Genomic DNA, 15343 nt, shown 5'->3' with positions numbered 1-15343 from the left:
GAAGCAAGATAGAAATTTGAGAAATTGTCTCTAAAATGCACATAATTGTTCTTGAGACTGCAGCACCTCATCAGTAACAACTGTCAAAGATTTGGGGGATTTCAGTGTTGACAACAAATACAGGTATGGCAGCATCCTGGCCTTATTTACAAAATATATAGCTCAATTTTATCAAAAGTTGAAATCAACAGGCAATTTAAAGATAAAGAAATTTATCTTTAAGGAGACAAATTTTGTGACTGTCCAATCACTTTTGGCCAATAAAGAATATTCCTATTCCTATTCCTTCCTATTTAGGAAAAGAAAGCAGGGATTTTGGAGTTGTCTATCAACCATGATCAATCACCAAGGAGTATTATTCCTAACTAAACTAAAATCTATTGCATTTATATTTGAGATTTTGATTACTTCTGAATTTCCACACATATATCTGCACCATCATGTGTACACTTTATGAAAACATCTTACCTCATCTTCTCTCTGCCAACACATCAAATAAAGTTTTCCCATTTTTCTGAAAGAACCTTGTTTTGTATTCTGAATTTCTCTCTCTCTCTCTGTGTGAGAGAGAGGGGGGGGGGAGGGGGAAGGAGGGAGGGAGGGAAAGAGAGATGTCCTCTCCTAACAACCCAAGGATAGAGTACAAACGAAAGTAAGAAGGTATGATCCAAATAAGCAATATTATATTTTTATAGGTTGGGTTTTTACAGGTTTTTATAGGTTACTTATAATTATCCCAAAAATGAATAAATAAAAGCACAAAAAAACCTGACTACCTTATTTTAGAAATGTGCCAAAATTATTGTTCACTTGCAATTGTTTTTAATCTAATACAACTTGCAACACTTCCAGAATATGTGAGCTGAAACTGGAATAAAAAAATGAGACCACCTGCTGCCAATGTCAACCTCCCATCGCCCGGTTCGCTCCCACAGAGTCGGCCTCCTCAGGGATCCGTCGACCAGGCAATGCCGGCTGGTGACCCCCCAGGGGAAGAGCCTTCTCTGTGGGCACGCCGACCCTCTGAAATGAACTGCCTCTGGAGCTGCGGACGGCCCCCGACCTTTGATCCTTCCGCCATGACCTGAAGGCATGGCTGTTCCAACAAGCGGGCCTGGACTGATCATGGTTTTTAAATTTGGTTTTTATCGGCTTAAATTGTCCTTTATTTCTTTATTTTGTTTAATTCTTTTTTAATCTTTGTATTCTATTCTATGTTTTTTTTATTTTTTATTGTTGTGAGCCGCCCTGAGTCCTTAGGGAGAAGGGCGGCATATAAATTTAAATAATAATAATAATAATAATAATAATAATAATAATAATAATAATAATAATAATAATAATAATAATAACATAAACACAAACACAAAAACGTCTAATATGTATTTTTCTGAACAACTCCAGGAAGGTCTAAATATTTTATGACTTAACTCATTATTTGCCATATTCCATAAATGATTGGTTCATTGTTTCCAAAGCTACCTGAGTCTTTGCCAATCCTCAAAGGGAAAGTCAAATTAAAAGACTATAATTGGTTCTGCTGGGAAACCACCAGGTTTTGAATATCTGCTGCCCAGCTTGGCATTTTCAAGAATACCCACAATAATTTACCAAGGTATTTCTGTCACTAGCTGATCTCCACTAACCCACTCAGATGTTCATAGCATCTTACTTCTGAAAAACCATTTGAATGCATTCCAAAAAACTATCAACAAATCTGAAGAGCAATAAAGATTTGCACATTAGTACATCTTGAGCATAGACAATGGGTGTGGAGCTTTTCCTCTGTACAAGGATTTTCTTTCCTTCTGCCAGAAACTCTACTGGGATCTTTTAAAAATCCTGGAATTTGGCAGAAGGCCACTTGTTCTTTCCAATAGATTTCTCCAGGGTTTATGCATGCAAATATATTCTGCAGATTCACCGTTCTCACAATTAGTAATAGCTTCCATAGAAGAGATGTCCAAACAGAAAGGGATGAATAGCTATTAAATTAGGGCTGTGCACATTTCAAATTCTATGAATATAAATGTATGCATAAAAGGTAGCAATAAAAGATACCATAGATTGGGCCGCATGTGAACGCATAAAATCAGCACCTAAGACAATTCTTTAAAGTAACGGAATCTTCTCCCAAAATTGTAAATCCAAATCTGCCTGGTGAATGAATGCTAAAATACTAAACCAGACCATATCTAATTTACAACAGGTACACTGAGCAACTGATGCACAATAGCATATTTTGTTGTGCATTTGAGCTCCCCTTTCCATTTTACTTTCAGTAATTCCATCTTCTGAAGTACATTTTGAGTTAAATACTGAACCAGCTTGATTATTAGTCCAAATTTATTTTTAAGAATCACGCATGTAAATATTATAGCATTTTAAAATGTCTTGGGCTGGCAGGCTCTTGAAAGTGCTTTCGATGAGTATGATAGACCTTTGTAAGTTAGTGTAACAACAAAAAAAAAAAAAACAACCCCGAACAGTATTTGGAAATATTTCCACATCCTTAAATGTATTCAATGCATCTGCATTGTAAATATTCTGATTTTTATTCAATATTTTGTCATCTCATTCTATATCATTTTTAATGAATTCCAATTTTTTTTTAAAAAAAACAACAACAACAACAGACAATGAAATTGGTGGCAACTATGTGAGATTTCCTGACAGCCAGATACCTTCCTCAGGACGGGTGCAAAGCTGTATTTTATTTTAAATATTTATAGGCTATCCACTATTCTGAAGACTTCACAATAAAATATAGACCATAAAAAAAGAAATGCGAAGCAGTAAAACCAAGTCAATAAGTAATAATATAAGTAAAACATATTATTTAAAATGCACAATTATCAATACAACAACACTGAGAGGCATTATTAAACAAAGCATTGTATAGCTGTGACTAAGCTCTAAATGTGAGAATAAAGTTCTTCCTCTAGTACTGAAAGTTAAGATATCAGTACCATCCTGACTTCCAGGAAAGGCATCCCAAAGTAGGCTGCCACACTAGAGCAGGGGTCCCCAACCCCCGGTCTGTGGACTGGTACCAGGCCACGGCATGCCTGCAACTGGGCCACACAAACAAGCAAAGCCCCATCCGCGAGATGCAGGCAGTACACAAAACCACGCCCCCTCCGGTCTGCGGAAAAACCTCTCTCCATGTAACCGGTCCCTGGTGCCAAAAAGGTTGGAGACCTCTGCACTAGAGAACACACCTCTGGCAGTGATAGGTCACTTAAAAGACTCTTTTCTTGTAAATCTAAATATTTGAGTAAATTCACATTGAGAAAGGTTCTTGCTCAAGTATCTTGGTTCTGAGACAATAAGGGACTCAGCCATTCCGAGATTTTTAAGTATGATTGGTAGTACATAGACAGGCAGTGCAGTTCTTTTAGGACAGATGCTATGTTAAATCTGAAAGGAGTCCTAGATAATAACTTCACTGCTGAATTGTACAACGGGTGCAATTTCTGAGTCATATTTAAAGGCATATTGCATTACTCCAATGCAAAACGTAAGTCAAACAAAGCCACTGCTATCCGAGAAGGATCACAGCATAACCAGAAACACTGGCCAAATGAACTCCAGACTTCTGATGTCACTTGATTCTTGGGTGATACAGAAGAAAGCAGGAGTACATCTGGGTACCTGCTCCTTCAACTGGGAAGCAGCTTTATACTGTAAAAGTGACAACATGGAAATGGCTTTAGATGGCACCTCTTGGAGTTTTGAAGTTCATCCCTACGGTGGGCTGTGTGACCTGCAGGTTGGACAGGCTGCCAAAGTCCAGCAACTTCAACATTTCCTTGGTATCTGGATCCACTTCAATGATCTCCTGATCCAGGGCAGAGACCTCTGGGACGTAGTTATCCCTTCTTTCTCTTTCCTCTTCTTGTAGTTTGATGGAGATACCTCTGACGGGCCCCCTTTGAATGCGTTTCATCAAATGGGTGACATATCCAGAGATTTTGTTCCGCAGTTTCTTGATGGGGATGATAGCGATCTCCTCACACACTCGTTTGTTTGTGTGGAAGTCATTTCCAAGGCGAGTGTAATATTTTTCAATGATAACCCGGGCTGCTTTCTTCACCGTCTTCGTACGGACACGTCCCATCTTGGCAGCTCCCGGTCGGAAAGCGGGAAGCAGCTTTATACAGATTCAGAGCTAATGAATTCTGAGACCTGTACGTGGACCCAGAGAGTCAGGACATCATAGCAGATGGAATCAAAGTGGCCAAAACATCCAGACAGATCAACAGAGATGAATTATGTCTTTTCCTGAAAACAGGCCATTTGCTAGCATGGTCAAGAGTACTTGAGTGACAAAACCAAGCCTGAAACTCAACTGGAATGGGGAGAGATAACCCACATTTTCCAAGAATGTATAAAGTTGACCAGCCATCGCTTGCAGAAGTATTTTACCCAGAAAGGAATTATTTGATAGAAGTTCTCAAGTACCTCCAAGTCCATCTTGTGTAGGAAGCATAGCATCACTTCAACTTTCATCACAGACTATCTTCTGCTGTAATCAGTTCTTTTATCATTTCATGGATATCACCCCTTTCTGCTAAATCTCAATAGCCAAATGGGCAAGATGGAAACAGGCTGAACAGATGCAAATTTTTTGACCAACATCTTCAAGCCTGAGAAACTGAAACTAACCTAAAAACATAACCAGCCAGTTCCCCGTATCTCCTCAAGAAAAGTGATATCAAATTCTGCACTGACTCAACGTCTTATATCTCCTGCACCACAGCAATCTTCCAGCTCTTGCATCACACTAGCTTTTCTCTATTAGAAAACCCTATTCTGTCAAGCTTTAAGAAGCTCATATATTTGAATTGCTGGTATTAGTTAATTGATAATTAAACACAGTTTTGGATTCTTAAAAGTATGTGAATTAAAGTTTTACACTTTAGGCCAGGGGTCTTCAAACTCGGCCCTTTGATGACTTGTGGACTTCAACTCCCAGAATTCCTCAGCCAGCATGCCTGGCTGAAGAATTCTGGGAGTTGAAGTCCACAAGTCATAAAAGGGCTGAGTTTGAAGACCCCTGCTTTAGGCCTTCAAGTTAAAAACTGTTCTCTTATTAAAATGTAACAGGAGGACATTTAAAAACTGAACAGAAATATGATAAATAATTGTTCCCTTGACTGAATTTTCATCCTCAGTAAGTAATCTCTGTGTTAATTATGCTTCTCAGTTGTAAGCATTTTTCTTTGTTGTACTTTTTTCAGTGTTTCTTTTTTTTTGCCTGCAACATGTGCCTTCAATAGAGCTCTCTTTCTTCCGCAGATATCCTTTACAAGTTATAATTTTTAATTTTCTATTGTTTACAAAAAGGTTTAAATTCTGACATTCATATTTTTCAGTTTTATCGCTAACCATTCCTTACAATTAGAATGTATTTGGGAGAGAGGGGCTTATAATTTAACAATCTGAAACAGCAAAGGAGAAGGAAACTCTTTCAAACGTATGGTCAATTTTCATCCAACAAAAACATTAACTGTAGGTATTAAAAAATAAAGTGTAGCAAAGACAGGCTTTTCTTCAAAGAAAAGTCATAACACCGATAACAGCTGGAGTGGGGGGAGGGGGAAGGGCTGGTAGTCATAAGTATTTCCAAAAAAATCTTCAAATGTAAAAAAAGGAAGCATAATGTGCTGGAGGGAAGGCAGACTTTAGTTTCTGATTTCAATCCCAGCTACACATCAAATGCAAACTTGCTTGTACAAATATCTGTCTCATTTGAGCTGAGTAGTTCAAGCAACCTACAAGATAAAGTCTTCCTCAGGCTAAACTGAATTTTTAGTAACTTACTACACATATTCCTGTAGTTTTACGGTCAACAAAATGGACCTGTTTTACACTATCATCTTGAGTTTTCTTTTTTTTCTTTTTTAAAGTCCCACTCTATCTGACAGCTCAGGAATTGCCTAGTGGTCTCCATTCTAACTACTAATGAGGTCCAATCCTGCCTAGCTTTTCAGCTAGGTACTGCCATCTGCTATAAAACAGATCAGTAAAAGCTAAGGAAACCAATTCCAGTGACAATAATGTATGCTTATGCATATAGAAAGTGTGTTTGAGAAATAGTATTGTACTTTTTTATTTTTCTATTTTTTAATGCACTTATAGGCTGCCTCAAACTCTGAGGTAACTTGTCCATGCGGTACATGAGACCTATCATTTGCAATATTTAATTTCTTTAGAAGGGAGGGATATTATAAAGTTGTGAATTCGGAAAATACAGAGATAAAATAATAGAGCAATACAAAATTTTGGGAAATATAAGGATTTTTGTAAGGAAATGGGTAGTAAGTATACAAGTAGTCTATTTCACATATGGCAGAAAAGATCACCTAATTCTTCTTTTCCATGGCTTTCATCTTTACTATTGATACTGTTACAAGATTAATACTGATACTATTGATCTTTCTGCATCCTGATTTCAGTGGAAGGAACATGAGAGTGCACAGTAGATGCAAGAAAGTGGATTCATTTCATTTTCAGGAGTTTTATTAGGATAATCGTAATATCTATTCCTGAAAGGAATCACTTTCTTGGTTGCAATGGTATTGATAGTATTTGGATTTTTCTATAAAAAAAACAGCAGAAGGAAAAATTAGAGTTTATGGAACACAGAGGAATAATTAAAATTGTATAGCCAAGAAAAAAGTCTGATTAAGAATAATTTGTTATTTGAAAAAGTGATAGGAAATTCTTAAGATCTGGATAAAAAAATATGGAAGACAGATTTAAAAGTAAATTTGGAAGGGAAGTCTGAAAAGGATGGTGGGAAAAAAATCTATTTAATCACAAACCACTAGTATCATAAAAAATTTACATAGATGGTATAAGTACCCTGTTAGATTATCACCTGGCAGTAGACAAATTCTTCAATTTGTTAGAGATGATAGATAAAAAACATATTTTCATGTCTGGTGAATATGTCATAAAGTAAGAACTTTTTGAAAGGGGTTTTCAAATTGATTTCTCAAAACTGCTTAATATTCACCCCCTCAAATGTGACTTTAAATGATAAATTTTTGGTAATTCTATCCTGGAAGCTCACCACGCAACAACTAGATTTAGAAAAGAAGTGGGATGGGAGAAATTGGACAATTGGTATGTGATGGAATGCAATACTGCATTGTTAGAAAAAATAGCCATTTCATTTTGGGCTAATTAGGAATCCAGCCAAATTAGATGAATATGGGACATCATTCCTACCAAGGTTCTGTCAATTAGCTTGAAGATTTGACGACAGAGTGGATACTAGATGGCTAGTATCGGGAGAAGGGCGGTATATAAATAAAATTATTATTATTATTATTATTATTATTATTATTATTATTATTATTATTATTATTATTATTATTATTATTATATAGTTAACTGGATGCACTCTTTATATAGTCACCATTTTGCCTTTTACCTTTTTTAATATTTTAAGTTGTGGTTTTCTAATGATTTTTATGTATTTTATTTTATTATATATACTTCCCAGAGTATAAATAGAGTATCTTTATAAATTTTATAAATCAAAGAAATAATAATGTTCACAAAGAATATGAACAATTATTGAAGAGTGGCTTATTTCGTTTTCTCTTTTACCATAAAAATATATCATTGAACTGGCGTATGTAATGGTTTCATGCCCTTCAAAGGTATAAGATAAAAATCTAAAAAACTCTCCATCCCTTCTGACAATTATTTTGACCGGAATGACAGCGTCCTCAGACATCTGAAGAAAAACATTGTAGTTTTTGTGGTTGTCTGTTCTTCATTTGTAATCCATTTTAAACCACTGAATTAACCACGGACATATTTCTCTCTTGGTTTGGAATATTTCAACTGTTATGAAGGTTCAATGCTTATAGTAAGTAAGATTGAGAAAAGAAAAAAGAGCCATGTGGGAGGACTTAACCTCAATCTACTCCCTCCAAGATTTATACTAATATGTTAGATATGTAAACACTATAGAGCAATCAGAAACAAATGAAATGATGAATCTAGTTTAACTGTATTCAGCTGTGATGCAATTGCCAGAAGGCAAGAGTTTGTTATGAATAAATCATCTGGATGAGATACAGTCCTCAATTCAACCTTGGTGTGCCCAACCAAAATTTAGTGTCAACTCTTGAGGAGGAGTGAATTGCAAAACTACTTGAAAACACTGAAAAATGTAACTTTTTCACTTTTAAAATGTATAATTCTATATTAAAAATGACAGTACTAAGAAATCAGTTCAAATGATCTTCCTTAGTTTATCATAGCTTTATAAAATCAAACAAGTTTAAATTTAGACATATGCAAGCAACATGGTTGTCTTTTTCTTTCTACTAAACTCAACTGGTATTTGTGCACAGATAACAAATAAACCCATCACTTTCCGAATAAGATGAAAGCAGTGGTCTAGATTGTAATCTATAAAAAAACAGGGCAGGCAGGAAGAGGCATTTCTGAGAAGAAAGTGGAAGAGTTCCCTATACAATCAGAGAATAAAAGGCCATATATAATTTCCCAAAGCTTTTTGAAACAACCATCCTCAGCACTTATGAATGTGTGCACCTCCCATTTAATTTTGATTTGTAGCTCTCTCATACTGTAACATGCTTGTGTGTGGGGGAAGCTTTCCAAAAGATTCTTGCAATGTAAAGTTGCGTAATTTAGTATTATATGCAGTAATTTATGTTATTGTATCTTTCCCCCCATCAAATGGAATTGGTGCTGAAGGACACAAAGGGTCATCTTCAGTTGACATGTTCATTGGAAACTATTTCCTTAATGCTATTGGTGTTAAGAATCCTGAGTTTGTGAAAATAATTTATAGTTGTTGAAAACTCTGAACTTGTCATTAAAAAGACAAAGGAGTCCTTGCAGATTTTACTCCGCTAGCTGTTGCCAACTTTAGGGGGTGGTGCTCAGCTCCATTTCAAGGCCATAGAGTCAGCACTGTCCAAAGACATTTCTGCGGTCATGTGGCCCGCATGACATCCTGAACCACTATTATCTTCCCACTGTATGCAAGTATTTATCTACTTGCATTTGCATGGTTTCGAACTGCAAGATTGGCAGGAGATAGGCAAGGATGGGACTTACCCCATTGTGTGGTGCTCTGGTCTTGAACCTGGGCTTCCAGCTTTCCAGCCAACTAGGCAAGTATCTTAACCACTGAGCCACCGTACCACCCAAACTTGTCATTAATAACACTAAAAATGTGTAACTTAGTAGTTGACATCAAGCTGTCTTTCATGACAGAAAACAGCATAAGAATTATAAGGCAAAATACTGTACTGAATCTGTAAAAAAAATGTTTTTTCCAGTGTAGTGCATAACTGAACTGTTAGCTTGAACTGAATTAATATACAGCTATCCATAACAGTTTTCAATAGAAAGCACTACTAATAAAGTTATTAGTCATTCTGGGATGAATTTTCAATGGGATGACATTATTTCTAATAAAAATAAGTACAAATATATTTAAATGTATCTTTGAAAGGATGAATAAAGTCTTCTCTTCTGACCGTTCTTATTGCAATAATTACAACAGGCTGTTAAATATTTTACAAATCATTTTACAAGTGATACAAATCCTTTAAGAACCTTCTTCTCCACATTGTAGATTTCCAGCTTTTATTTTTCTGCTTATACCTTTGAGTAATTGGACGTATATTCTAAACAATTATGCTAAAAAAATTTGCAAATTACAGCTAAGTATTTTCTCTCTTTCCAAAATCATACCCGTCAAGATTTTCATAAAACCTTAAATTCATACTTTATCAGGGCGTAGACAGTCAAAATTCAGAATTACTGAGATAGGCTAAAACAAAGTCAAAATCAGCAAAATAACATTCAGTAACTGCCTTTCATAACTTTGTGCCATTGGTATATTTGGTAAACTCATTTACTGAATGTGTAGATGCAGATTTCACTTTTTCAAAACATTTTTTTTAAATCCAATGGTGGAATGGAAAGGCCTTATTTCCCACCAGGTGGACAGCTATTCATGAAACCCATTTAAAACGCTTGTTTAATTAAGTTGTGAGTATTTCTAATAATGATACTGTCCAGTTCATTTCCTGTCTTCTTAAGAGCAGGGTTATTATATGAATTTATATCAAATGTTTCACAGAAGACAAGATCTGTAAATTTTCTTTAATGTTTTGGAGTTTGGCAATTTTGAATAACATTTTTGCTTTGTATTTTAAGGCCTGTAGTTCAATTTTTTAAAAAATCATTTCAGTTAATGGCACTATCTGTATAGAGAATAACCTTTGCCCCTCTAATATTTACTATGTCGCCTGCAATGAAATAGAAGCAGAGAGCTTTGATAAATGAACACAAAGGGCTGTCTGGATATGTTTCTACAGGCAGTCTTGCACTGCACTGAAATGCCTTTTTGTACTCTAAAGTAATGCACTATTTACAACAGACACATACAACCGATGTTATATTATTCAGAAACTCTGCAATGCATATTAGCAAGACTGTTGTAGTTGTTATATTAAGATTTTTTAAAAATAAGGTATTCCTTTTTTAGTGTACACTTACTCTAGCAACCTAATGTATTTATTGTTCATACCTTATCTTCATTTTTTTTTATTTGCAAGATTTCAATTACCCTTTTTGGAAATTTTAACTATATTATTTAAAGAGTATTCCCAATAGAATTCTCCAGTGGGTAAAGTGTAATATATACAAATAAAATGCATTAAATAGACACACACTCTGCTAGAGAGAAGTTCTCTGAAGATGGACTCCAGCACAAGAGGTCTGAAAGCTTGAAAGGCAAATCCTCTGGTTCTGGTGAATCACCCAAATTGGATCCTGCAACATTATCCTGGGACACGTATATTCGCCTTCATTCACAATGGATACGTTTTAAAAATGTTTCATTTTAAAATTGAACCAAAATGATTGTCTAACATTCTAGTTACTGGAACCTTAAATGATACTAATGAATAGTTTTTCTTACTTGATAGCTATAAAGATCTTCAGTATAATTTTTTTTTAAGACTCTATAGTGATAGTCCCTTACTTCGAAGTAGAATTGGGGCGACCAGATGGAGTTGAGCATTTACGGCTGGATGACTTTCCTGATGCCACATAGAGTTTGTAGCAGATTTTTTTTCTTTGTGCCTTTGGAGAGAAACATATACTGCTGCCTATAATTGAAGTCTCCATCTTCCGAATGGGACTTGAGGGTCTTCACCACCAAGTCGCTCCTTCAGTATAATGAATGTTCCATATAAATGTAAAGGTAAGCTTTTTAAAACTTTCTGACTATTATTTAAATGTCCAGCATGCTTACTCAGACAATGATTATCTCAGATACAAATTAAGCAAGTGATTTGTGGACATATTAAAATCTTTGATAGTTGCATGATGCCACAGTTAGGGAGTTCCTGATGGATTTTTGAGCTCATATTCAAGAGAAATAATATGACATATATTAAAGCTGGAAAAAATGCACTCTGTCCCATCACTATATAGTGGCTTAAAAAAATAAAAACATATGACATCTATGGCTCCCTACAAGTGACAAGGTTTTCTACTTCATGTGTATGTTCATCTATGCATCCAATATCTCAAGTCAGTATTTTTAATAGTATCCCACCAAGGCTACAAAGCAGTGCCCCAATAGATTCTGCTGATTTTCAGCAAGTCCTATTGGACTTGCTGAAAATACAGTTAAAGGCTCCCTATATAATAAGTTAGCGAGATAGGTTTGGAAAAGGTCAGATTCCTAATCAATAGACCATCCTCTACAAAAGGAAAGCCACTGTTTCTCTCATCATTAACTTGTCTCAAATTACAACATTCAGCAGTAAACCAGTTTAAAGCACAATTGAAGGAAGACTTCTTACAGATTTTAGAAAGCAGTCATATATTTTAAATACTCAATGAGGCTAATATATTAGAAAAAATGACAATAACCTGAAATTCGATACACTAAGAAACATCCTTCAAAGCCTGCAAGTTTTATTTCTGTTCCAACCTGGTTTGGTTTTCTGAGAGTGGTATTTAAAAGTAAAATATTACCAAAAGTAAAATAATAAACGTGTTTAAAATAAAACACCTCTTCTAAATTATTTTAGAAATAGCAATATCTTTACCATGATTAGGAATAAAAGCCTAGATGATCAAGCCTATCTGAACAGTCAATTTGTAGAAAAATGGCAATATTCTGAAATTCCACACTCTAAGAAAACAAAGATTTTAACCTACAAATTTTATTTCTGTTCCAACCTGTTTTAGTTTTCTGAGTGTTTGTCAATAAGACTGAGTGTTTGTCAATAAGGCAAGCTGACAAGGTTGCATTACAGAAAGCAGTGAGTATATGCCAGCCATTCGTTTAATGACTATTTGAAGTTACAGCAGCATTGAAAAGAGCGATTTATGACCATTTTTTCCACACTTATGACCATTGCAGCATCCCCATGGTCACATGATGAAAATTTGGAGGCTGGGCAACTGGCATGTGTTTATGATGGTTGCAGTCATATTTTTTTTTAAATGACAAATTTGTATTAGTTTATCAAATTATAAAATACAAAGGAAAATGAAAACAATGGGGAAGTAAGGGAGGAAAAGGGGAAGGGGAAAAAGTGTAGGGTAAAAGGGAAAAGAAAAAAAGCAAATAAATCAACTTGTGTATCATCTAAAAAGTTGAACAAGTCTAAATCAGAAACAATGCATCTTGCATGACCTTTGGGGGAAAAAACATTTAGCGCCATATCCCCATTTTAACTGCAACTCTGAAATAGTTCCCTATATTTCAACCAAAACAGAATCTGTAATAGAACTGTTAGTTCTAGTCGGTGTGTGTGTGTGTGTGTGTTAGGTGTGTGCCAAGAAGAGTGTGCAAGGGTCCTTCCTATTCCACCTGGGGAGGGGAGGGAATGTTCCCATAATTTGAAATGAGCTTTGTGGGACCACTGAAGCAGCCCAGCAGAGCTGAAGCAGCAGCAGCCTGACAAGCCACAACTTCCCCATATTAATTACCTTGGGTCCTGGATTTTGGATGTATTCTGTAGTTTTAGCCCATTCAAAATACATTCGTTCAAAAATTATTGACCTATAATGCACCGTTTCTCCCAGTTAAAGGTTACCAGAATGAGAGTTTTAGCAAGATACAGATAATAACACAACACTAGATAGGAGAAATTCTTAGGATAAATGAGTCCCGAGTCTTCCATTTCCCCCCTCCTGAATTTACAGACAATTACTTCAAAACAAAAAGGAAATAGAGCATGGTGTGCATTTAATGTTTTGACAAATTGCTGTAGTTGTAACTACTTTTTGTCCAAGTCCCATCCACTTTATGGACTGTAGCTTCCAATCACAACATTCAAAGGTCAAGTGCAGCCTTCAAACAGAAATTTCTATGCGTTATTGAGAGTAATCTTTGCATAACACAGTTGTCGTATGGAGGGCTCTCAGAGCTTCTATTAAAATAAATTGCACATTATTCTATCTTTCATGACTATGTTATATTATATAAAGAAAAGGCGGAAGTAGTAATCAGAAAATATAGGACATAAGTTGCAAATAGGGAATTATGGATTATGCCTGGATCCCTGTTTCATGAACAAGACATGTATAGCAAGTCCCATCTGGCAGCTCCCAGTTAGTGGAATGAAACAAAACAGCACAACACATAGCTAACCTTTAGTTGTACTGTTTTGTTTCATTCCACTAACTGGGAGTTGCCAGATGGAAATATACAGATAGCAATCAATTTACAACCACAATTGGGACCAGAATTGCCATTGCTAAGCAAAGTGGTTGTTAAGTGAATTGTGCCCAATTTTACATCTTTTTTTTTTGGCCATGGTGTTAAGCGAATCATTACAATTGTTAAGTTAATCGTGCAGTCCTTGGATGCTGCAACCATCCAAAATACATGCCAGTTGTCAAGTGCCCAAATTTTGATCATATGACCACGGGATGCTGTGACAGTCGTAAGTGCAAGAACTGGTTGTGAGTCACTTTTTTTCCAGTGTCGTTGTAACTTCAAACAGGCACTAAATGAATGGTAGTAAATCGAGGATTATCTGTACTGCTTTCCTCCTGAGGTAAAACATACAAAGTGCGAAGGGACTGGATTTGCTACAAAAGGCATACTGATAACTAGTACTTAGTCTGCATTTGCTTAATACAAGATATACTTTGTGTATGTAATGCATATTTATTCCTCCAGGAGGGCTTCCCTTTTAAATGTGTTATTTGTGAGAAAAATCTGTATTAACTCTTCATATTTGGGAAGACACTTAGATATATTAAATGTTCACGTCTCCTGCTAGATGTTCTCCATACCAGTTTTTAACAAGAAACAAAATATCTCAGCTAAGTAGCAAACCATTTCATTTCTACTACTGGCAATGTGATAGTATTCATGTATGTTTTATTTTAAACAAATAAGTACAAGATAGTTTAAGTTGTAAAATGCTCTGTTGCATTTGAACATTCATCTTGAACAAGCCCTAAATGGCGAGGGTCCGGGATATTTGAGGGAACACCTGCTGCCAGCATCAAGTTCCCTTCGTCCTGTGCGATCCCACAGGGAGGGTCTTCTCAGGGTGCCTCCGGTTAAAGATTGCCGGCGGGTAACACCCAGGGGTAGGGCCTTCTCAGTGGGTGTGCCTGCCCTGTGGAACCAGCTGCCTGCAGAGCTTAGGACTGCCCCCGACCTCCGTTCATTCCGCCAGGACCTGAAGACCTGGCTCTTCGAGCTCTCTGGCCCAGGCTGAGAATTTTTTAATTTTTAATTTTAACTGGGTTTTTAATTTTTTTAGGGTTTTATTTAATCTTTTTTAATTTGTTTTAACATTTGTATTGATTTTCTTTTAAATACCCTGTAAACCGCCCTGAGTCCTTCGGGAAAGGGCGGTATATAAATCTAAATAAATAAATAAATCTGTTACTCTAGACAGAATACTGAGGAAAAACTGGGATTTGAATAATTGTAGTTTCGTTGTTCTGCATTATTTTTATGAGTTTTTTGGGGGAGGGTTTGTTTTCATTTTCCTGCAGCACTTCTCACTTCATCCACCATCCTCTGTACTAATGTGCGGGACAACAAATTGCTGCTTTTGTTAATCACTGTGTTATGGCCAATTGCTGAAAAATTCTTTGTCCCAGGCATTTGACTCCAGCCTCTTGGAGATTACACATTTAAACTGCCTAACATAAAAGCTAGTAAATAATAAGTGAATAATACAGCAGAAGTGAATAGTGCAACATGAAAATCCACCATGTAGATTTTGAGTGGTCCTGGGGAAAACTACTCAAAATGCAATCAAATTCAGCAGCATGTTGTGATGTGTTT

At 35.9% G+C, this 15343-nt stretch overlaps 2 protein-coding genes across 4 annotated transcripts in view; both read right to left on the bottom strand.

Moving 5' to 3' along the window:
• The window catches only part of FGGY (FGGY carbohydrate kinase domain containing), a 153007-nt gene that overhangs the window by 58706 nt on the left and 78958 nt on the right, over positions 1-15343 (bottom strand). The window lies entirely within an intron of this gene.
• LOC310637101 (small ribosomal subunit protein eS17-like) lies at positions 3683-4138 on the bottom strand. The gene has a single exon (XM_083357374.1). It carries the CDS (start codon positions 4118-4120, stop codon positions 3713-3715), a length of 408 nt encoding a protein of 135 aa, XP_083213500.1. The 5' UTR covers positions 4121-4138; the 3' UTR covers positions 3683-3712.

Source organism: Vipera ursinii (assembly GCF_947247035.1).
Source record: "Vipera ursinii genome assembly, chromosome: 3".
Lineage (NCBI taxonomy): Eukaryota > Metazoa > Chordata > Lepidosauria > Squamata > Viperidae > Vipera > Vipera ursinii.
This window is presented reverse-complemented; position numbering and strand designations above follow the sequence as displayed.

Coding starts and splice junctions, on each gene's coding strand:
- LOC310637101 (XM_083357374.1), bottom strand. CDS start 4,120: ATGGGACGTGTCCGTACGAAGACGGTGAAGAAAGCAGCCCGGGTTATC.